Source organism: Enhydra lutris, unplaced genomic scaffold, assembly GCF_002288905.1.
Source record: "Enhydra lutris kenyoni isolate GAN:26980312 unplaced genomic scaffold, ASM228890v2 scaffoldscaffold46, whole genome shotgun sequence".
Classification (NCBI taxonomy): domain Eukaryota; kingdom Metazoa; phylum Chordata; class Mammalia; order Carnivora; family Mustelidae; genus Enhydra; species Enhydra lutris.
Window position 1 is genome coordinate 15,922,062 of NW_019154130.1, and position 24,843 is coordinate 15,946,904.

The 24,843-nt window shown below is 52.0% G+C and overlaps 1 protein-coding gene across 3 annotated transcripts in view; it reads left to right on the forward strand.

Annotated features, from left to right (window-relative positions):
- Positions 1 to 24,843, forward strand: part of LOC111156425 (WSC domain containing 2) — a 135,760-nt gene that overhangs the window by 84,554 nt on the left and 26,363 nt on the right. For all 3 annotated transcript variants that reach the window (XM_022517315.1, XM_022517316.1, XM_022517314.1), the window contains 2 exons: positions 10,209 to 10,323; positions 14,143 to 14,327. In XM_022517315.1, the coding sequence (XP_022373023.1) occupies positions 10,209 to 10,323; positions 14,143 to 14,327 (300 nt within the window). The remainder of the gene's footprint in view (positions 1 to 10,208; positions 10,324 to 14,142; positions 14,328 to 24,843) is intronic.

Sequence of the window (24,843 nt, forward strand, 5' to 3'; positions counted from 1 at the left end):
CAGTCAAAAAGGGCTCTTCTTTGTGAGTGCAGTACCTTATCTGATTTCTACCCCGTCCCATGGGCTTGAGCAAGGAGCATGATCCTACAATCAGGTTACACTTTGGGAAACTGAGGCTTGGTGAAGGGGGACCCTTGCCCAGGGCCGGAGAGCGGTAGAGTTGAAATCAAACGCGACTGGCCCGAATGCTCGGCCCCCTTACAGTCTCCCAAAGTCGGCCAATGTCTCCCCGGCAGCTGGCCGGCGTGTTGGGGAGGAGCTCGCAACCTTGCCAGTCCGGAGATGAACACAAACGAATGTTTTGGGAGTCCGGACCAGATGGTTTGGGAAGATCCAGCACCAATCAGGACAGAAGGAAATCCTCCCCAGCCTTTGTGTTTCCTGCCACATGTCACACTTCCGCTGTGATTCAGCGCCTAGAAAACCCCTTCTCTCCCCACGGAGGGAAGCAGGATTAGTGGTGGGACTGCCCCTCCCCCATCCCCCGCAAACACGTTCCCCTGCTTCCGTCCCACCCCATACCTGGCTCAGGAGCCAGCCAGGAGACCCCATCATCCCGCCCTCAGGCAGGGACTTCCTAGAAGCTTCCTCTTCAAGAACACTGCGTTCACAGGGAGGTGAAGGAGAAGGTGGGAAGTGGCAGAACAGATTGGGGGACTTGGATTTGTATTCCTCTTCTGTCCCAGCCGGCCATGTGGCTAGGCACATGGCTTTACCTTCTCATGCTTCAGTTTTGTCATTTGTAAAGTAGGGACAGGAACCCCACCCGCCTGGGCTTTTCCTGAGAGCTCACTGAGACAGTGGTTGTAAAAGCACTTGGCACATAGTGGGTTCTTAAAGGTGGCCAGGAAACTCTCGTGGATCTGCCTGGGGGAAGAGACCCCATCCTGTAGGCACGGGAGAGGTGTGAGGTGCTGCACTGATGGAGAAATCAGGAAGTGGCTACTCTTTCCTTCTCCACCCACTTGGCTGTATCTCTCCCCAGCCACTCCCAACTCCTTCTGGTAGTTTGCAAGCCCCAAAGTTTGTCACAAGCCCACACCTTAGGCTATACTGTTATTCCACTTAGGATAAAGTCCAGAGTCTCCTACTGTGGCCATCTCTCGGATCTCATCTTGTAGCACTACTTCTGTCCCTCTTACCACCACACCCCACCGTCCTTCTTCCCTTTCTCTGAATGCACCAAGCCCATTCCTAACACAGGGTCTTTACATGGCCAATTCCTTCTATGTGGGATGCTCTTCCTCTGTATCTTTCCATGGCCCCATTCCTCCCTTCCTTTAGGTCCCCAGTCAAACCTCACCTTCTGGTAGAAGCCTTCCTCAGGAAAATAGCCCCACTTTGTACCTGGTCACAACATACTCCCCGGTTATTTTTGTGACAGCACTACCAACTTACCATCACCCAAAAGCATCCTCTTGATGTCTTTGCTTCCTTGTCTGTAGTCTGCCTCCCCTACTAGACTGTTAGCTCCATGAGGGCGGAGATGTTGCCAATCCTATTCCCACCATTCCTCCCTACCGCGGGTGGGTGTTTCTGTTCATTCAGCACCTGAGACAGCACCCAACACAGGCATAGTGCTCAGTACCTACTTGTTGAATGAATAAAAGATCAGATGGACCTGTGAATGAATAATTACCCTTCTGTCTGGAGTGCCTCTGAGGGTCACCTCCACTCTTCCTCCAGCTCTCATCTTCGCTCACCTCCAGGAAATTGTCTGTGATCCCCTGCCAGACTTGATCAAATTCTCCTCCTTCCTCTCTGGTCTTTGTCAGGGCCCTTAGGCGAATGATAATCACCTGTGCTTGTCAAGGTTCCAGATAGAATATGAATTCCTTGTGGTGCAGTTGATACAAACAACACTCACAACACCTCCCAGTTGTGAGAATGAACTCACTGCCACTACTACTAGCAGTTATTATCAGTTCTTGAACACCTGCATCATGCCAGCCACTGTCCGGTTTGTTTTCCGTATGTTAAAGATTTTTTAAAATTTTATGTATTAGAGAAAGAGAGAGTGCAAGAGTTGGGGGAGGGGCAGAGTGAGAGGGAGAAGCAGACTCCCTGCTGAGCAGGGAGCCCGACGCAGGGCTTGATCTCAGGACCCCAGGATCAGAACCCCAAGCCAAAGGCAAACACTTAAATGAAGGAGCCACCCAGGTGTCCTGTTTTTCACATAATATTTGAATGGAATGTTATATGTAAGATGCTTATCACCTCTCCTAGTTCATAATAATAGGTCACTTAACCGGTGTTGTTACTGTCTATAGTAGAAATAATAACTACCACCTCTTGAGTGATCGTTGTGGTCTAGACCATGTTGTAAGTGCTTCATTGCCTTACTTAATTATCACAACAACTCAGAAAGTTAGAAACCACTGTTATTCTGTTTCACACATGGGAAAATCTGAAACTCAGAAACCCAGGTCACATGGGTAGACGTGAGGAACTGAGATTTGAAACAAGGTTCATTTCATTCCAAAGCTCTCGAGCCTTTTTCTATACCACGCTAACCCCTCTGCCCCTGGACATTGTAGATATTTTATAAAATGTAAAGAGAGAAGAAGAGAAACTAAGCAAGGAGCCGGAGCCTAGAGCTCACAGCAGGCAGTCTTCAGAATCAGGCGGCGTTATTAAGAAAACACAAATCCAGCCTGTCCTTGATTAACTTATTCAGAGTTCAGCGAGGAAAGACAACATATTAGATTAACACTAATAAAAACAAGACGCTTCTCTGACCTGACGCGGAACACATTTGGTTTTTCTCTGAAGCTGCCAAGGGCTCTACTTGATGCAGTGATGCGGGACTTGGGCTGTCAAGGATTCAGAGCCCATCCCGGGCTGGGAGGGGAGGGAAGAGCCACTCCAGGGCTGGGCTGGGGGGGGGGGGGTGTCTCCCTTCCGGGGTGGGGCTGGCACTTTGGATGTACCACGCGCAACTTGCCGGCTCCTTTAACCTCCCCCAGCCCTGGGAGAGCCTGTGCTCTGAGCCGCCAAATCAGGGTCCTCCTGCCAGTTCTGCAGCTTGCTGACTGTGCAGCTTTGGGCAGGTCTCTCCACCTCTCTGAGCCTCCGTTTCCTTTTGCGGCTAAGAAGTACCTAACAGCAGCGGGCTATCCTGCAGATTACCTAAGACGAATCGATTGTGGGCTAAGTGCCAGGCGTGCTTCCAAGCACCTTGTACCTATTCCATCCCACAATCTTCATAGCAACACAGCGAGGTGCACACTGTTGTTAACCCCATCTCACAGGGAGGAATCACAGGTACAGAGAGGTTAAGGCAGTTGCCCAAGGTTGTCCAGCAGGAGGAGGGAGTAAACTAGTGATGTGAACCCTGCTGTGTTGAGTCTTACCTCTGAACCTTGACCATCGTAGCGCCTCACTTCTCGATATACAGGAAGTGCTCAGCCCAGAGACTGGCACATAGCAAGCACTTAAGGCATGGCAGCTTTTATTATCAATATTATAATCCCACAGGAGAAAACAGAGAAGCATAGAGATGATGGGACTTGCCTAAGGTGACACAGCTAGTCACAGGCAGAGCCTGTGCAGAAACCAAATCCAATTTGATTTTGAAGCCCAGGCATGAAGAAGGACAGTAGGGAGAATCGATCTGCAATTTTGGAAAGAGCAGCGGGGCACCCATTCCCCATCTTCTCCAGTTGAAGATACAATCTTTGTGGGCTGTTGAGGGTCTGGTATATGTCAGGGACGGTGTATCCATACCCTCAGCTTCCCACGAGGTAGCAACTGGAGCCCCTTTCATGGACAAAGAAACTGAAACTCAGAGAGGTTAAGTGACTTAAACAATGTCGGGGGCTGCCTGGGTGGCTCAGTGGGTTAAGCCTCTGCCTTCAGCTCAGGTCCTGATCTCAGGGTTCTGGGATCGAGTCCCACATCAGGCTCCCTGTCAGGCTCTCTGCTAGGCAGGGAGCCTGCTTCCTCCTCTCTCTCTCTCTCTCTCTCTCTGCTTGTGATCTCTCTCTCTGTCAAATAAAAAAAAAAAAAAACAATGTCACACAGCTGTCAAGAGGTGACTCCAACCCGAGTCTGAGCCTAAAGCTCTTATTCTTAACCACTGAGCTGTACAATCCCCACCTCACTCCATCCATCAGTCCATCTCATAGTTATCACACGCCCCCTATGTTCCCTGCCCAGTGCTGTTTGGTGGAGACACAGGAATGATTCAAGAGCAGTTTTCCCTCTGAGGAACAGTCACAGTCCCTGGGGAGGCAGACAGGCAAGTAAAACGAAAAATTTGTATGTTCAAAAAATAACTTGGTCCTGATTATCAAAATCACATGTGCTCATTGTGGAAAACTTAAAATGTGTAGAAAGAGAGAAGAAAATACAGATAAAAAAAAAAGAAAATACAGATCATCTGCCTGCAACCACCGTCTACCCTGGGTGTCTTGCCTGTCTCTTTCCTTCCCGCGTGTATTGACAAAGCACATCTTGTATTTAGACAGCATCGTGTCTTGCTTTCCCCCATGCTAACACCTTTTTTTTTTGTGGTCAGAATTCTTCTGAGATGAGCCTAAATCATTTCTGGTTTGAAAAAGGAATGGACATTGTCTGGAGAATTGTTTAGAACAGCGTTAGGGAATGGTGGGGGCCAGGGGATCTGGCATCCCAAGGGAGGGATCCCGTTCAGCCATCGGAGTGTATCATGGCTGCCTTCCTGGAGGAAGAGATTATTGAGCTGAGTCTGTGGGATCTGTAGTCTTTTGGCCAAAGTGAAAGATGCATCTCCTGTGCCCCACGGAAGCCTGGGTATGAGCAGAAAATTTTATTCTCTGCACTAGGAAACTCAGACAGCGCAGGAGTGGTCATCTTGAAGGATGGAGAATTCAGGATGGCAGAGAAAATAACTCCTGAGCCTCTGCTCTGTGCCAAGCCTGGTGCCAAGGCTCAGTGTATAGATTAATCCTACTTACTTTAACAATACCCCTTTGTATTCCTATTCTAGCACGGCTATAACAGAGCAGCAGGAATTAGGTGGTTTAAAGCAACAGAAATGTATTCTCTTGCAGTTCAGGAGGCCAGAAGTTCAAAATCAAGTTGTCAGCAGGGGCGTGCACTCTTTAAGACACCAAGGGAGAACACGTTCCATGCCTTTCTCCTGGCTTCTGGCATCGCCAGCAACCGTTGACGGTCCTTGGCTTGCATCTGTAAAACTCCTGCCTCTGCCTCTTTTCACATGCCTTTGCCTTGTGGCTCTGTGTCCTCAGACGGCCATCTTTTTATAAGGACACCAGTCCTATCGACTGCCGTGCCATCACTTTGATATGCGCTCATACCTCAATGAATCACATTTGCAATGACCCTGTTTCCAAATAAGGTCACATCCTTAAGTTCTGAGTGTAGGACCTCAGCCTATCTTTTTTGGGGGGTGGGCGGGAGAAGCGGAACACAATTCAACCCATCCCCTCCCCCACTTTCTTATTCCCACTTTCCAGGCAGGGTAATGATATATCCAGGAGCTCAGACTGAAACCCAAATCTGGTTGACCCCACAGCTGGTTTTCTTCCCACACTCCGTAATCCCTCCTGGTTTGTGGAATCTACTCACGGATAGTAAAGAAAAGGAATACAGATCTGTTCGTGTTTAGTTATCCTTTTAACAAATTACCTTTATTGAAGAGAGCAACGTTTCTTGAAAAGGAAGATTAATTGAAGCAAAAGGAAAAAAGCAAAAGAAAGGGGGGAGGGGAACCCACAGTGGAGAGGGCTCTGTTCCAGCTGCCTGCGTTCTCCTGGGCTTCCCGCTCCGTGGTGCCCGTGCCGGAGATAAATAGTCCAGCCGGGGCGACTCTGCCATTTCAGCAATATTTGAATAGCTGCAGAGATGAGCTGATAGATGGTATGAACTCGGCCATTTATCCCCCCTCAAGTGGCCTGTGATTTTGCCTGAGTTTTACATACCTGGCGTCCCCCTCGTCTTGGACACATCGTGCCACCACAGCAAGATTTGAAGGCAGGGCGCTGGGGAAACCGCTGAGGCGGGTTGGCGGGGGAACCGCAGTGATGAGGTCAGCAGGTAGCTGACGCCGGGGGCCGGATGACGGCTGTGCTGACCGGGGTCTGCGGGGAAAGACGCTCTAGCACTCGCCCAGGCCAGGGAGGAAACATTCAGAATTTGCTTCCTGACCCACAGAGTTCAGCCGTTTCATCAGGTCAGAGTGTGTAACACACCCATATTTCTCCAGGGCATTCATGAGGGACCATGTATCTCCCCTCCACCCCACCCCCACCCCGTTAGAGCGCCCGTTGTGTGAGACCTTGCAGCCTGATGTCTGGCCTGATGGGAGGGACGGAGAGGAGGTAGCACAGCACTTAAAAGCCCAGGTTTTGGGACAGATGGATGTAAGTTCAAATCCCAGCTCTCTTCTAAGGGGTCCTCTCTCTCCCAGCATCCCCAGGGAGGTCTCTCTGTTGGGGACAGAGATGTCTTCCTCCCAGGCTGAGACTCACCATGGTACACATCCAGGGGCATGGAACAGACAGGCCTGAGCATGGGTTGAGTCTGGACCCTCAGAGCTGGGTGGATTCAGGCCCTTTGGCTTGAGTATTAACACGTAAATCAGTGTCATTTTGGGGGCAAGGAACAAAAACCCACCTTGAACCAGCTTAAGCTAAAGAGGAAAATGCATTGTGTCTTGTCACCAACTGCAGAAGGGACTGGAGTTTTCAAAGGAGTGATGTGCGCCCTCTATCTCTCTGTGGCTCTCCTCTCTGCTTGCCTCCATGGGTTTCATCCTCCCAAACAGGCTGACTTTGGTCCCAGGGATCATGGCTCTTGGTCGCTCTAGGCTTACAGACTTGCCAATGTCCTTAACCCAAGGGAAACAGATTTCTTTCTTCTAGCTTAGATCTGCAAGAATCCAGAGAGTAGACCGTGTGCCCTTCCCTGGAGCAATCAGGCAATCACTGGCTGGTGGGAGGGGCAACATAATTGGCCCTGCCAAGGTCAGGGGCGGGTAAGGTCTATTAGGAGAAAAGAACAGAAGAGGTATTGCTTTGAAGGTGTGAACGATATCATGACAGCCCCCCACCCCCGTTCACTCCAAAGTGGACACGTGTATACACACATGTACTCTGACTGTTGTTACTCTGATGATCAAAATTGCATCGAGCACAGATCGATCCACTGTCCCGCACAGAGCAAGATGCCCCTACCTCCACGCTTAGGTGAGACCACCCGAAGCCACAGCACATCTCATTTCAAGCCCAGCAGATCCGGGAGCGTTTGCAATTTTCCCCATCAGGTCTATGTGGCTCTTGGTGACCCTGGACCAATGGAAGCAGATCCTCCCCACAAATAAAACATTTGGAGGACAGACTCGGGCTTAAGTTTTAAGTGAGATGCTTACAGGGTGTAGGAACTTGAGGTAAATGCCGTAACTTCTAATTCTGTTTAGAAAAGAGGAGAAACAAGTCGCGTGGTGGCGGGTCAGAACAGACACAGTACGCCAAAACGCAGACTCGCTTCTAAGGCAGGCAGGTGTCATTGTCATTAGGATCAGCTTCCTCATCTGTAAAATGGGTTAATAAGCATGGGAGGCTGTGAATGTAAAAGAAAAATAATGCTAAGCAAAATGAGCCAGAGAAAGACATTCCATATGATTTCACTCCTATCCGGACTTCCTGAAACGAAACAGAGGAGCGAAGGGAGGGGAGAAGGAGAGGGAGAAAAATAAGAAACCCAACTCCTAACTCTAGAGAACAAACTGATGGTGACCAGAAGGGACGTGGGTGGGGGAAGGGGGGAAATAGGGGATGGGAGGAAGAGGACACTTTCCAGGATGAGTAACGTTATCGAATTATATCGAGTTATCGAATCGCTGTATAGTGCGCCTAAAACTAATATAACACTATACGCTAACTTACTGGAATGAAAACTTAAAAAAATTTTAAACATTCTTTTTTTTAGATTTTATTTGTCAGAGAGAGAGATAGAGAGTGTACAAGCAGGGGGAGCAGTAGACAGAGGGAGAAGGAACGTGGGGCTCGATCGCAGGACCCTGGGATCATAACTGGAGCCAAAGCTAGATGCTTAACTGACTGAGCCACCCAGGCGCCCCAAAATCTTAAAAATTTTTAAAAATTAAAAGGAATGGTCCATAGTAGACAGCATGTGGTAGGTGCTCAATCCATGGCCCCACACACAGTCTTTTGATCTGATAACAAAGAACTCACGCTGTCAAAATAACCTTTCCCCACTTCCTCTCTCCCTCTTCCTACTCCCCAATTGTCCCCCACTACGCCTGTCCTATTCCTTCTACAATCCTTCCCAGAACACTATGTCCTTTACTGAACTATTGAGCTGAAGCTCTTCCTCCCAGCTCAGGTGCGAACAGCACCCCAGGCCAGGACAGGAAAGACACACACCATAGAGCAAACATGGGGATAGGAGGGGGCTTCTCCACAACTGTCCCCATGTGATGGGCCTGCTCCAGGGAAGCAATCTTTCTGTTCGAGCTGGACTCTTCTTAGCCAACCACATCACCGCTGTCTTAGAAAAGAAATTCAGGGGCGCCTGGGTGGCTCAGTGGGTTAAAGCCTCTGCCTTCGGGTCAGGTCATGATCTCAGGGTCCTGGAATCGAGCCCCGCATCAGGCTCTCTGCTCAGCTGGGAGCCTGCTTCCCCTCCTCTCTCTGCCTGCCTTTCTGCCTACCTGTGATCTCTGTCAAATAAATTACTAAATAAAATCTTAAAAAGAAAAGAAAAGAAATTCAGAGTGATGAGGACGAGGCCCGTTTCCAGCAGCGCTGACAAATTCTGCACTTAGCAGGCTGGCCCCAAGGGGCTCAACTGCTCAGCAGGAGCCGGTACCCTCTACTCAAGCCCGTTCTCCACCATAAGCGAGGGGGGTGTCAGCCCACAGCTGAAAGAGACAGCAGGCCTGCCAGGGAAAGTGACCCAGCGGCACGTCATCTTGTCCTCAGTCATCCTCGGCGAGGGCTGGCAGCATCCTCCAGTTACTTGCAAATGGACTAGTGGAAAGAACCATGGTCTGGGGCTCCCATAGATCTGGACTGAAATCTTTGTCCTGCCACCACTGAGCCTCAAATTTTAGGCCAGCCGTTGGACCTTTCCGCACCTCTGCTGAGTCATCAGAGAGCATGAACCTGCCAGCACTCCCCACTTCACCTGGGTCCTTGCAAGGTTCTCTGGATTATAGAAATAAGCAGGGATTCAGGACATGCACCCGGGCCCTCCCTGGCTCCACAAGTACCAGCTGTGTTTCCTTGGGCAAGTGCTTCACCCCTCTGGGCCTCCATTTCCTCTTCTGTATAGCGTGGGAATATTAGCACTTGGAAGATCATCGTAAGGTTTCAGCGAGACAGTCTATGTAAACCACTTAGCAAAGCACACGTCCCACTCCTAAGAACATCAGGGAAAGACCGTTTTATAAACTGTGAAGTGTGGTCTTGATGTGCGAGAATGACTATTTACCGTGAAGTACAAGAGCACATTGGTTTTTATACATCATTTAAGATTTTTCTTTGGATGAGAGCACTCACCCTGGCCCGCCTGTGGGCACACTGTGAAGTACCTGCACGGCGCTGCGAATGGCTGATCGTGTTGCACTCATTTTACCTTCGCTCCTGTTACACTCAAGACACTATGGTAGAAACATTTATGCAGATCATTCTGTTTTGACCTCACTGGTGGTGTTTTCATCCCCACAGTGAAGAACACTAGACCTTAGGGAGGGACCCTGGCCCAGACTCACTAGGTCAGTGCCCGGAAGTAACCAAACTGGGAAGCCTTTGAGGCTATCCTTTGAGCTTTCCCAGCCCACATGTGCAAGGAAAAGTAAGTATCTCAAGGCAGCTTGTAGAAATGAGAACACGCTATCAGGTGTGTCAGACTCTTCTGAGCTGTCTCCATATGGGTCTCTGCTTGGTCACTGGAGAATGACCCTGGCTTGGCTCTCTGGGCGTCTACTGGTTGTCAACAGTGGAGTCCAAGGGCTTGCTCATTACCCTGGCTGCAGAAGAGTCCCTTCTTCCTGTTTTGGCCTCCAGTGCCCTTCAGGGTCACGGTCTGCCAGCCCACGTGACTTTCAGTCTCTTGTTTCTGCTTTTCTGATGGGAGGGAGGAACCGACCACGTACCCAGAGGGACCCCGGTTGTCACTCGTTTGCAAATCCTTTTCTGCTTTGTCCCCAGCCAGATCTGACTTTTCTCTTCTCCCCAAAGCCAAGTACATCGGCTGCTACCTGGATGACACCCAGAGCCGGGCCCTGCGAGGCGTGTCCTTTTTCGACTACAAGAAGATGACCATCTTCCGTTGCCAGGACAACTGCGCAGAACGGTAGGGCCCTGATGTCCCGCCCTCCATTCGTTCCAGACTCCTTCCTTTGGCGGCGTTCTTTCCTCTTCCGCGGAAGGGCACGGTGGCGGATGAGCACGTGGTCACGAGGGACGTATGACGCCGGAGGGTGGGGGTGTGTGCATGCTGTGCGCCTGCGTGTATGCAAATGAGCTGGACCGTTGGTTTGTGGGAGTTTCTGGTCGCGTAGTTTGACCCTGTGCCTCGGTGTGAGTTTGTGCATGCAGCGTGCGGGTTCAGCGGCCTTGGTTCGGAAGCCTCACGCGCATGCACCATGATCTTTAAGTAATGGTGGTTGTGAGCGCTGGAGATTTCGTGAAACTGTGTGCAAGGCTCCAAACCTGTGCCCGTGTGCGGGAAAAGCTCATGGGCGTGACTCGGTGAGCGGGAGGCTTGTAGGACACCCATGGGACATCTCACACGTAGAAACACGCACCTGTACCTACAGTGATTTCCAGTTGCAGTAAGTGATGTTTTTGATGGGGACATATACTGGGGGAGACAGTGGACTTCCCAAAGGTGGAGGAGGTCCCACAGGACTGGCAAGTGGGAACGGGGGCCTCAGCTTGTGCCTGGGCCCTGGCATTGCCACCTTAGCCTGGGGGTGGCTTGTGAAGGGGCTGCTAGCTTGTCTACCTTCAGACTCTCTCTGGCTAGCTCTGAGGTCACAAATTCTGATGGACCTCAGCTGCGTGGCTGTCCTAGAAATGAGCATGAGGGTGGCCGAGGGACTCCTCCCTTTGTGCTTGATGAGGATGTCCCTTTATAATCAGCTCCCTGAGCCCAGGACCCTCTCCATCTTGGGAAAGATGCGGAGCCCTTTAGGATGTACCAAACTGTGGGGAGACAGAGGTGAATTCTGCAGAGTTCATGGCCCCCATGGAGTCCCAGCCTTGACGGGAAGATAGGCAGGTACACTGAGAAGGGCCTTGTAGCGGGATGAGGAGTCAGATGGCATGAACTGCAGACCGTGGAAATGCAGAAGAGCCCCCAGCCTGCCTCAGCCGTCAGGAAAGACTTCAGAGGAGGTGACCGCCAAGGTGAGCTTCAGAGTGAGTCAGACGAACTCAGGAAATCCGTTTGAGTTCAGCAGATATTTATTGCTGCCTGTGTGTGTGTCCGGGTGCTGGAGCCACAGTGCGTCAGCCGCAGCCCTGCCCTCTGGGGGCTCCCCAGCTGGTTGGGAAGACGGAGGCAGGCACAGGCTTGGGGAATAGAAGAGCAGCATCTTATCTGTGCTGGGCATTTGTTCCGTGCCAGACACGGTTCTCAGCACTTTGCAAATATTAACTCTTAAACTCCTTCCCCTCCCACAAAATCCCTAAGAGGCTGATGAGGAAACCAGGCTGTGGGGACATCAAGCATGAGGGGTGCTGGGCGGCGTGCGCTAGCCAGACGACAGCAGGTTTGCAAAGGCTGAGGGAATGGGGAGCTCAGGAAGAGTTACAAAAGTGAGATCTTGAACCAGGTTTTGAAGGATGAATAGGAGTTTTCTAGGGAGTTCCAGTAGGATAGAAAGCAGCATACTCAAAGACCAGGACTCCTGAAACATCCTCAACACCAAGCCTCCTCAGGTAGGCAGGATGGGGATGCACAGGGAGTCCCAATGGGGACCTGTCAGGAGGGAGGGGAAGCTGTAGGGCTGGCTGACACCTGCTGACGTGTGGCCTTAATGCCATCTGAAGCATCTGGATTAGCCACTGGCAAGAGGGAGCTGCTGGAGGCTGTTAATCGGGGGATTGATGTACATTCATTCCACAAATATTTGTTAAACACTTAGCATACACCAGGTGTTGAGAATGAAGGGGTAGTTTGCGGGGGAAGACAGGTTGGGGGGGAGCAGATCATCTAGGACTGGGGTCCTCGGCCTGGAGTGAATATCTCCATCACCCGGGCTCTTGTAAATATAGACGGCTGGACTCCATTCCCACTTTCTGGTTCGGTAGGTTTGGGCCGGGGTGGGGGAGAGGGGGCGGAAGGCGACCAGAATTTGCATTTTTCCTGAGTTCCGAGACAGAGATCATATGGATTCTGTGGGTCCCGGGCCCACAGCTGGTGCACCACTCCTCTGAATTTCACACAAAGCGGCATGTTAGAATTACAGGGCCAATTAAATTAGACTCTCTGGAAGCAGGAGCCAGGTGTGGCGTTTAAAAAATGTTCCCCAGGTGATCCTAATGGCTGTCCATGTTAAAGAACCACTGATAGGGTTTGTAGGCTGAGCAAAGCCATCTGGAAGCTTATCTGCCTGCAGTGGAAGCTGGGGGTGGGGCAGGGAAGGGGGCAGTGGGGCAGTAGAGAGGTGTGATCTGTTTGAATTCTGGAAAGATCTTTCTGTCGAAGGCCGCAGTGGGCACATCAAGATTAACTGTCTGAGATCCTCCCAGGGACCCTAAGGATAGCAAGGCCGACTCCATTTCCCTTCCTGTATTAGTTACCCTTCACTGGGCCATAAATTATCCCCAAACTTAGCGTCTTAAGCCAACAAACATTATCATCTCCCAGAGTATCTGGGTGCCAGGAACTATAATCTGGGAGTGGGGTTAGCCAGGTGCTTCTGCCTCAGTGTCTCTATGACCTTGTGGTCAAGAGGGGCAGCAACTGCAGCCGTCTGAGGGCACGGACGGGACTTGAAAATCCCCTTCTGAGACAGGAGTTCCCAGCCAGTGGCTGTATCCTCCCAGGGCAGCTGTCCCCCGCCCTCCCTGCTGTGAGCCATCCGAGGGAGAGGGCTAGGAGGAAGCTACTGCTCGTTCTAGAATTTTGACACCCCCTAGAAGTGGTTCTCCCCCGCCTTGGGTTCCTTCCATCAGTGGATCTAGTTATACGAGAGGGGCTCAGGGCACCCCAGAACCAGGGCTTCAGAAGGACAGCAGTTCTGAGAAAGACAGGCGCAAGGCAGGCTGGCCCAGCCCCAGGATGCTGGGGGTAGGCACCAAGGTGCCCATTGGCTGCACCTGTCCAGGTGAACGTGTGGAGCAGAGGCTAGCACATGCCACACGGGTAGTGGGGGTGTGTGGAGGCTTGAGTCTGCGTGGGTCCATCTGTCTGGCTGCCCACGGGCATCCAGGTTGAAGACGTGAGCTGACCGCTCCCCTCAGGGCTGCCATGCATGGCCAGGGGCCCTGCAGGCTAAGCCTTCCTGGTTCTGGAGAACACCTCACTGGCAAGGGAGCTGAGCAGGACTTGTCCCAACCCTCTCCCTCTGTCCCCACCCCCTGCAGCCAGAGCAGGCCATGCCTTTCTGTCTGTTTACAGAATGGGTGTCCACTGAGAGTCCTTTTTAGGAAACAATCTGATGGCTAAGGAAAAAAAAAAAGTTGAAAACCTTGCAGTGCCTGGATTTTTTGTTTTTTTTTTAGGGGAAGGAATTTTTCCTTGGCTGGCTATGTGACCTTGGTTTTGCCATCTTCCAAGGGGATACAAGAGTCCCTGCCTCCTCCTTTCATTCCAGCTCTTCTCAAGGGACCTGGAGGCATCATTCTTGGGGGACATTTCCTGGAATAAAGGGGCTGGACTCTGGAGATAGAATTAGCCCCTGGCACTAGACGGGAGGAGCAAGAGGGTGGGTTGGGATGGATGGACCCCAGGCTTGGAGGCGTGTGTGTGTGTGTGTGTGTGTGTGTGTGTGTGTGAGAGACATGTATAAAGTCAGGAGGACACTTGTGGCCACGTGGGTAGGTGTATGGGGATGAAGGCAGGGGGGTGGTCCTGGGGGTTCTGGGCCCCGGAGACCTCCCATCCCCCTGAGTCTCCCGGCCCCTGGGGTCCGCACGGTAGCCTGACTGCAGCCTTCCCCAGGGGTTACCTGTATGCCGGGCTGGAGTTTGGAGCCGAGTGCTACTGCGGCCACAAGATCCAGGCGACAAACGTGAGCGAGGCCGAGTGTGACATGGGATGTAAGGGCGAGCGTGGCAGCATGTGCGGTGGCGCCAACCGCCTCTCCGTCTACCGGCTGCAGCTGGCCCAGGAGTCTGCTCGCAGGTGTACGTGAGTCGGCCCTGCCCCTCTCCGTGGCTGTGCTGCTCCCTGCCCTGCGCCTTCCGTGGCTCCCCAGCACCCCCACGGGCCTGCCCTGCCCCAGCTTCCACCACAGTCCTTGCAGAGTCCTCTGCTCCAGCTTCTCCAAATGTTTCCCCCCTGTCCGTGTCCTCTCCCTCCCACACCGAGCTATTCCCTGTGCCAGCCGTGTCCCCCTTTCTCCCCTGTCTTCCTCCTTGACAAAGTGAGCCTTCCTGATTTCCTGAGAGCCTATTGTCTGTATTGATGATGCGGGCGAGGGAGATGACTATGACCATGGCAAGAGCGGACATTTGGTCCTTTTTAAGTGCCTTATGCGGAGTAGCCCATCCTCACAGTGACCCTGCAAGTAGGCACTGTTCTCTGACTCTCATCTGACGACCAGGAAACCGAGGGTCGTGTCACCTAAGCCGCAGAGGATTTAAACCAACTCCTCAGGCTGTGTCTTTAATGCTCCCATTGAGAGAATTTCTTGCACATCGATGCTTCAGTCTTGTTGGAAAAACCCTCCCTTTCCACGTGGAGGGAGGGAGGAAGGGAGACGAGCAAGAGAGCATGGGCGCTGGCCTGTCTTCTGCAGACATCGTCGCATTGTCCCCTGCTCTGGGTGCTTCCTAACAGTTAATGTCTGTTTAGCAAGAATCTGCCGTGTGCCAGGCGCTATGCCAAGCCTGCTGCAGACCCGATTTCTTATCCCTTCCCTATAGCTTCTCCAGGCAGTTACCAGTGTTAATTCCCATTTTACAGTGGGGAAACTGAGGCTCGCCGAGTTTAAGTAAACCTGCCAAGGTCACCCAGGCTATTTAAAGGTGACCCACAAACTTGCGAAAATGGCTAAGGGCCTATACAAAAGATGGAGGGGCTGCGTTTCTCCCCGTTACCCTTCTGATGCGGTCCCCAGGCAGGGACAGAAACCCACAACCGCAGCTCTGACCCTTGGACCAGCGCTTCCCAAATCTGAATGCGCCTGTGAACCCTATGGAGATGTTACCATGCAGATTCTGTTTCAGCAGGTCAGGGTGAGATTTTGCATTTCTGAGGAGGCTCCCAGCTGATGCTAGGCTGCTGGGCCAGGGACCACACTTTGAATAATAAGGCCTCAGACCTCAGCAGGGGACTTGCCCTGCCCAGAACGGGGGGGCCTGCCCACGTGGGCAGGTTTGCCTGTCTTCCACAGGGCCAGTGCTGTTGTTTATAAAAACTCATTGTTGGTTTGCCTGATAATGCATTCTGTCTCCCAAATCCCATGCTCTTGAAGCCCCTGCTCGAGCTTCGCACTACAGGACAGTCGAGGGTGCTGCCAGTTTCCAAGGGTGCTGACTGCTGCAAATAGTGGCACCGTCTGCCGCCCCAGAGTTGCCCCAGGTCACCTGGGGTTGAAGTCCTGGCTGGCAGCGGTCACAGGCAGTGTGTGACATCCAGGCTGGAGAATGTCCACACGGCAAGGCTCTGGTTTGGCCATTAGTGTAATGAGGTTTTAATTTGATGGCAGATTTACCGTCCTCAAGCAGATCCCTTTATGCCAATATTTATGTTATTTTGATGGCGACTTTGACTATCTGGCGAGGTGGCATTAGAGTCGCGGGTGTTTGGCGAGAAAGCTGTTGCCATTACAGCATCCTAGTGCATGAGGAAGAGCTGGGTCACCGAATCAGGCCATGTCGGTCGTTAGCCAGACAGCAGCCAGACCTCCTTTTGGTTAATGTTCAGATTGGCTGGATAATCTGGACATATTCTGCCCCTCCCCCCCGACTCCTGACATTCTCTCTCTCTCTCTCTCTGTTACACACACACACATACACAACTACTGTGACCACCTGATAGGAAGAACAGTATCACAGGCCATCAAAGATTTTTCAGTCAGCTGAAATACACAAGCCGCAGCATGCAAAGACACTCGACTCTGTATGACAGGGTGTGTCTTGCCCTTGTAGCAGCAGGAGGGCTGGGTGGTTGCTGGAGTCAGCCCCCAGGGGCTGGCAGGGATGCCTCTGCCTCCCCTCTGCTTACCTGCCTCCTGCAGCAGCAAAATTCCCCGGGATGGCGTTTTATTCCATCTGAGAAAGGAGTCTTTGGGGTTGATGTCCAAGAAGGGAACATAAGTCGTGTCTACAAAGGATGGCGTCCTGGAGTCTCTCAGTCCAACATGTTGTTCCGAAACATCAGTGTACAAGGTCTGCAGCTTGGGTACCTTCAGTGGAAGCCTCCAGAAGAAAACCGAAGCCTTATTAACCTCAAGACTGACACAAGAATGGAAGTGGCTTGGATAAGGGGATGGATGGTTGATGATATGTCAGATTGAGATTCCTGGAGGGCTCCTAGTTGGCAACAGGGTGTCTGGAGAGAGTATGGGGACCATTCATTGAGGCAGAATGTTTGAGGGGCATGCACGTGGATTAGGCATGGGGAAGATGAGTGGAGAATGAAGCACAGTCCCTGTCCTTGGAGAGCTCACCGTCCAGTGGAAAAACAGACGCAGCCCCAGGGGTGGTATATGTTGGGGGATCGCAGGGGCTCTGTCGGTGGGAACCAAGGGAGCAACATTTGAACTGAATCTCATTCCAAGGAGATTTCTGAATGAAAGGGAGAGCCCTGTATTCCAACCACGAGCAAAAGGTGCAGGGTCAGCAAAGGTCCTATGTTTAGTACCCTGTTGGAAGCACCTTCCTTGCTTATGTCCCCTTTTATAGCTTTAGGGACTGAAGGCTGGAGAGCATAAGTGGCTGAGTTGAATGGCTATAGAGGGAGGCTTCACAGAAGGGAGCTATTTGATTAGGGCCTGAAAAGATGCATAGGATTTTGCCTGGTGTAGGAGAGGGGGATATCCAGATTCAAGTTGCAAAGGGGTGGGAGAGAAATGTAGGCAGAAGAAATTAGTGTGCAAATGTCTGAAGGTAGCTTCAGGAAATGGTGAGCAAGCATGATTTTCCAAAGGCCACGGTGCTTCCTAGGAACTGCACATGGGCGGGAACCCACCCCTCTGACTCCTAGTTTGGGTGCTATGGGTCCCTTAACCTCTTGTATTGGATTCTGGACCTCAGCTTCTCTCTTTTGGGAGAATTCCTTGGATTTATAACTCTTGGTAAAACATATTACCTCCTACTTTCCCTGACTTCTGATCTTTCTGCCCCCTTTGCTGACTCCAAGCAAAACTCCAAGAATTGACAGTGTCTTTGCTCTAACCCAGTGTACCTTTGGCTCCCCATTTCTGGTTCTGATTTATACATTTGTGTACAAATGAATCAGAATGGGAGGCCTTCCAAGTTACTGGCTCACAACACTAGGCAGGGAAATGAGAAAATGCACCAGGAAACAGGTATGGTAGAAACCAGACTCCATTTGTATAGTCATTAGTTCATATTAACACTGTATCCTAATTGTGTTTCCCTGAGCAGTGGCACAGAATTCTTAATGATTGGAAAGATCTAAAGGAGGCTTGTTCTCTTCAAGCTCCACTCTGATGGGACATACGCCTTGCGTAGGATGGCAGCCTATGTGTTCCTGGGTGATGGAATGCTCCTTTAGTAGCAAGAGCATTAAGAGGTTGGCAGAGCAAATGTCTGCAGGCACCCTGCTATTCTTCCTTAGCACAGACTCTCAGGCACATGGAATCTTTGCTCTTGTTACAAAAGAAGCGAGAAATGGACTTCCTTCTTGGTTGGATTACATTTTTCACAGAAGTTTGCTAAATGTGTCAGCAAGCATAGCTCTCCTCCCAGGGGCAGACCTGCTGGTGGTTTGAGAGCATTAAGGCTTTATGGGATGTTGCAAGAAATTTCATTTACCTGGAAGATTCTTGCCAATATACGTGTTACATGGATTCTTAGAACTATATTGGACCTGTTCAGTACATACAGGACCCATTGGGTGGCTGTCCGTGGTGCTGACCTCCCATTCGTTCTACCTGAAACCCCCAGGAAAGCCAACAGACTAGCTTCTCCCAGGACTCAGCACATTTTCCTCTTGTTTTTTTGTTTGTTTGTTTGTTTTCTGTCTTGGTGGAAGTATTATGAAGTTATTACTATAGTGGAGGTATTACATGATCGTGGAAAAAAAATAGATCCTTGACTTAGGGTTCACAGTTTACATAGTGTATTTTGTGCACTGTGAGTTTTGGCAATTTGTTGTCTTTGAAAGTTAGAAGGAGAGTTTTTTGTCTGTGCTTGTGTTATGCTCACTGATAACTCCATTCCAGCCACTTCTGCCAAGTAGAGCCACAGATGATCGTGGAAAGTCCCAGTGGCTGGAGGAACCATCCCTAGCTCCTCCTTTGCCAGTTCTGGAGCTCTCTCCCCTTTGATATGTTCCCAGGACCCCTGAATTTTATAATTTATATGGGCCTTCAGGAGTTCTGCTGTGTAGGGTCAAGGAAATGATAGCTAGGGATGCCTGGGTGGCTCAGTCGGTTCAGCATCTGCCTTCGGCTCAGGTCATGATCCCAGGATCCTGGGATCGAGTCCCACATTGGGCTCCTTGCTCGGCGGGGAGCCTGCTTCCTTCTCTGCTTGCCTTTCCCTGTGCTTGTGTTCTCTCTCTGTCTCTCTCTGACAAATAAATAAACATCTTTTTAAAAAATGATAGCTAGAAAAATTTTCTTCTGCAACATGTTGGGGAATACTTGGTTTGCTCTTATCCCCTCAGAAAGTCCACAAAAACTATGATAGAGACATTGTAGGTCTTGAACTCAGGTGGACATGGTTTCTTTTCCAGGTCTCTCACTTAACTGGCGTGTTGCCTTTGACCAGGCTGCTGACTCTCTGAGCCTTGAGTGCCCCATCGGTAAAATGGGGACAATTCCAGCCTTTAAAGATGGCTGTGACCACCAAGGGAGATAAAGTCAAGCAAGCACCTAGCTCAGTGTTCTTGAGCAGTTGTGATGCCCCTTTCTTCCTGAAATGAAAACTTCTCAATGTACTCTAAGCAGCACCCAATTCACGCTCTCTGAATTTGCAACAGCCCGGGAGCCTTTGGTGATGGCTAAAAATAGCTGGTTTGAATTCTCGGACAGTTAGGCTCTTTGTGTAATTCAATCTCTCTCTGATTATAGGTAGCCGTTAACAGCTCCCAGCTCACTGCCTTCCCTCCTCGCTGGCATCTTTAATGCAGTAGAGCCTGGCCTAATTACCCAGGGGGTGGTGGCCTCTTTCAAACTGAGGGGAACTCTTCCACACCTGCCTTTAAGCCGACGCCTGGTGACATTTACCTCATTTTTGTGAAGCCCCAGAACAAAGAGATGATAGGACTTCAGAGACACTTGCAGCTGGTTCTGGGCTGTTCTTCATCTGCCCCCAGCAAAGGGAGATGCCAAACAGTTGCTCTGCTCACCTCTTGCTAGTAAAAGCCTCAAGCTGCCGAGGTCAGGCACCATCCCAGCTGGCCCGGCAATGAAGAGCTGACATTATCAGAATGTGGGCCATGGGCTTTTGTGATTCCTGGACCCCTGCTGTGGGGCCTGAGAGGGTTTCTGGGAAATTCGGGGGGCTGGTGTGGGGTGTCTGGAGCCCCCAGCCATGTGCGAATAGGGCAGGCCTCCCGCAGAATGGCAGAGGGTTAGAAAACCAAGAGGAGATGTCAAGCAGGATGGGGGGCACATCCCAGCTCTGTTCCCAGCTAGCTGTGTGACCTGGAAAAGCCACTGAATTCTCATTACGTCTCAGGGTCCCCACCTGTGAAACCGGATAACAGTCTGGCCGACATCATAGGTGCGGTATGTGTAACACGCAACACTGGTGACGTAGAGCCAGCAGCTGATGTTCCATTGGCTTTAGTGTCAGTCAGGAGGAAGACCCTACCCAGGGTCACTGCCATTGTCCAGAGGCTGGGTATGGCTCAACTCCCCGAGCACCATTCCCACACACTGTGGCCTGGGGAGAGCAGTGGCCCTGAACTCCATGTGGGACTTCCCCTATGGATTAAAAATGCTTCAAGATCCAAAGCCATTTCAAGTTGGGTTCCCCCAGAGGCCAGGATGTGACCCTTGGTTTGTTGGGGAAGCCAGCTGCAGGTGCACTTGTAGAGGGACGAAGAGGTGAGACAAAGAAGGGAGGGAGCCCTTACAAGGTTTTTTACAAAGCAGATCTCACCACTGAGGACAGCTGAACCTTAATCCCACTGGGGAGCTTTGGGAGATGGGGGTAAACAAGCTTCAGAGGTGTCCCACCAGAGGGACAGGCAGCTGCGGTGTTTACCCTCCCACATTCCCCCATCATGGGCTGAGGGGGGCTCCTAGGGAGAGGAACTCCTTGGTAGGTCCAGCCCATTCCTCACTGGTTCAAAGACCCAGTCCTGGGTGTTTGTTGTCGGTCATTATCCATCTGTCTCAGGATAGGGAGTGCCAGGGGCTCGTTAATGGGGCACAGAGAGTGGCTCCTTTGTAGGATCCGGACACCCTTCCCATATCATGGATGAGCGAAGGAGAAAGGAGCAGGGAGTCCTGGTTAAGTCTCAGGCGTCGTAAATACGATCACACGGACTTCCACCTTCACTGTGCGGCGCTAATAGGATCCCTGTTTATTTCCTTGGGAAACCGAGGCTCACGAGGGGAAGTCCCCTGCCCAAGGACACACAGCTTAGTCAATATCTGGCCCAGGTCTACCTGAACTGTAAATCATTTCCCTTTCTGCGGGCACCAGGGATTTTTGCAAACAGGAAGGCTTCTCCCGACTGCCGTGGAAATGCAAAATTCTTTCTATCAAAGAAGAGTGTCAGGAAGGTCAAGGGACCCGGGTTTGGCCCCTTCTTCATTTGCAGACGTAAGTAGTGAGAGGGCCACTCACCACTGATGGGGAGAACCAGGCGGCCCGTTTTATAGACGGAGAAGATGAGAGTAGCAGGAGAGTTAAAGGTCTTGGCCACTATGTGTATTCACGTTCCCATCACCAAACCACGAAGGAGAGCAAGCGGCCGAGAGAAGTGGCCTCCAAGGCATGCTTCCCAGATCCCCGGGAGCCCTGCCTTTCTGCCGGACATCAGGAAGCCCCCAGTTACCAGGCAGGACTGGAGGAAGACCCCACATCCCACAGGTCAGCTGTGCCTGGACCCGCCTTCCCACCCCTGGTCCCGTCCTTCCCCAACCCTAGTGCACACCTTGCCCAAAGAGAGACTCAGAACAGTGCCCTCCTGATTCCATCCTGGCTCGTTCATCCTTAGAAAACCTTGCCACATTTGTCATTCAGAGAATTCAGCTCAGCCGTCCTCTGAAGCTGGGAGGGTCAGGGACTCATTAGCAGATGCTTAAATGTCAAAGGGAGACAACCTGCGTGGAGCTGGGCTGACAATCTTCCCACCCCTTCCCGCCCTCGGAGTCTGCCTGCCTGAAGACAGTGTCCAGGCCAGCGGGAAGAAGTCACACGGAGAGATGGTGGGGAAGAGATTGAACTACTTCTCCACCTGCTTTTCCGTTTAAGCCTAAGGCCAGGCGACAAGGAGACGGGTCCCCACACCTTCCCCTGCCCCTTCCACTCTACTTCCCGCTCACCAGACTTCTGCATCGCTGTCTCTGTGTCCTCCGCCCAGCGTCTGTGCCTCCATTTTATAGATGAGAATGTAAAGGCTCCAAAACTGCCCAGGGGCAAACATCGTGGAAGGGCGGAGCTGCCTGTGTGGCAGGTAGAGACTCCCAAGTTCCAGGGAGAGAAGCAAAGTGAGCACCAGAGCTCATGTGTGCTGACCACTGGGTTTCCACTCCCAGGCCAGGCAGCTCGTCCCCAGCCTGTCGGTTCCAGGGAGGAACTGCGGCTTCCAGGGGTGGGGACAGACTGGACAGACCCTGGGTCAGAGCCGAGCACCTCGAGGCCCCTGCAGATACATGCTGGTGTGGGCCCATCAGCAGTTGGACCCCCAGACGCAGGTATCGGGCTTGGGGTGATGGAGGGCCGAGCGTTTGGCCCTGGGGGGCTCCTGATGTGTGTGTGGGCTCATGGCCCCATGACCTCAGTTACTCCAAGTCACGTCTGCAAGAGGATGCAGGGGTGACTCCTAGCAGGGCGACCCCAGAGACCGCTATGGGTGGATACCAGCACACACATGCCCACGGGCAGACCCACGCTGCTGTCCAGAGATTTATACATCAGGTCCCGTGATACACAGGACCCAGACAGATACCAGTAGTGCCCAGCTGTGAGCTCCAGTGGGGATAGTGCCATACTCGCAGCATCCTGGGGAGAGACACCACTCAGGCTGGGCTCAGTAGAGGGACCTGCCCCGTCCTGATCTCTCTCTTGCATGGTGCACTGCGGAAACCCATATCGGCTGGAACCTAGGTGCTGGCTCTTCAGGGATTTTTGAGAAATGCCCAACCCCTGGTGGCATTGAGCCTGTCTGGTGGGAGGCTGACTGAGGCTCCACCTGGCCCTCTGCTAGGAGACAGGGAGCCCTCTTCTTGGGTACATGGTTGCCGGGCAGCCCAGAGAGATCACCTAGGGTTATGTCTACACCCCACGGTGGGGGTGCCACGCCCAGCCACAGCCATGTACAGATGCCCACATAGACAGACCCTCATGGCCAGGTTCGCAGTCTCAGTGCTTAGCGTCCACACACCTGAACAGGTCGATCTGTACTCACTTTGCCACAATCAGGTGCACACACTTCCTCCTTGTCACACACAGTATGCACACCTGTCCCACCTCCCACACACTTCACTACAGCCAGGCCACAGCTAGCTTCATGGCTGGCCCCTCTTGCCTCACTGATGCAGAGACATGTTCTCACCCCACAGGTGCCCCAACATCCTTGACACCTTCTAACACACTCTGTCTTCCCCCATACGGTCTCAAGGGAGTGGCAGGGGCACTTAGGATGGAAGCTCCTAGAGGGGAAGAGGTGCTGGGCTTCAGAACTTTACAGTACACCCCGGCCTACCCCCCATCCCGAAGGGGCCTCCCTGAGCCTCAGCCCCGGAATGATCTCCCAGAGCAGCCCTCCCAGCCTCAACCATGACCCAGGCGGCTATAGGATGGTCTCTTGAATAGAATCCCGTGGGAAAGAGGAAGGTTAACAACTTGAGGATTTTATTTATTTATTTGAAAGACAGAGATCCCAAGTAGGCAGAGAGGCAGGCGGCGGGGGCGGGGGGAGGGGGAAGCAGGCTCCCTGCTGAGCAGAGAGCCTGATGTGAGGCTCGATCCCAGGACCCTGGGATCATGACCTGAGCTGAAGGCTGAGGCCTTAATCCACTGAGCCACCCAGGCGCCCCAAGGTTAACAATTCGAATATGGTTTTGGAAACTCAGGGTCAAGAATTTTTCTTGGTACTTAAAGAAAATCTGACTCCAGTGTCAAATACCTCAGAGCGATGGCCTTGACTTTGTGAAGGATTCATAGTCAAGGTGGAGTGAGTGCAAAGGGCAGGAGAGGCAAAACGAGTGTCACAGTGTTTTGCAAAGGCTAATAAAATGAGGCTCAGAGGTGGCTTCTTAAAGAGGGACAGCCCAGAGTGTGAGGCCTTGGAGCTTAGACATTTCTGGGTTCAGAATCCAGAAGCCACTCCTTGTCAGCTGTGTGACCTTGGGCAAGTCACTCTCCTTCTCTGAGCCTCCGTTTCCCCTTCTATATAATGGGGAGAATGAGACATTTCTTGTAGGGAAGAGGTATTTACCCAGTGGCTGACACCCAGCCAGGACAAGGTGTCTCACTTCGATTCCAGAATCCGCTCTGCCTCTTCGATGTTGACTGACTTGCATCAAGTGGTTTCAGCCCTCTGAGCCTTGTTCCTACATCCGTACGAAGGGGAAAGCTTACGCCACTAGAGTGATGGGCGTGTTCACCAAGTCCATGCGTGGGAGCAGCTAAGCCTGCTTCCCCCAGACAGCCATGTGGCCGGTACGCGGGAACCACGGTGATCCCAGCCATACCCCGATATTCCTTGAAGCCCCCAATCATCATAACTGCATCATTCTTATTGGAAGAAGCTGGGACTTGGAAGACAGAGCAACCCGGCTTCATATCACTCTGTCATTGGACCACTTGGTGATGCTGGAAGGCAGAGAGTCCTTGAGTTTCCGGCTCCGCATCTATAAGTGGGGGGAGCCCCAGCATCTACCCCAGGGGCTGCCGTGAAGAGAGGCCAGGCACCCAGCATGGGGGTTGGGGGTCAAGCAGCCGGAGGGAGAGTTGAAGAGAGAAGGCAAGCTCCCCTCTTTCTGGAAACCAGGCAGTGTCTCTCTGGCATGGGACCGGAGTGGGCTTCCAGACGGAGTTTTCTGGTTAATGAGGGTCCACACACCTGTGTTCGGTGTCCCACCTCGTAGCTGTGAGTCTTTAGCTCCAATGCCTGACTCCTCTCCCAGGCCTCACCTTGGATGGCACATTCTCTGAGCATCATCAAATCTTCCTAGAGGTGACTGATTTCTGGGACTCCTCTGTGAGCATCCTGGGCTACGGGATGGGACACTAGTGATATTTGGGGTGTGACAGTGCCTTACTTGAGGGAGGATGGAGTGCCGCCCTGTACGGAAGAGAATCTGTGTGGTCTGTCCGCCTCCCT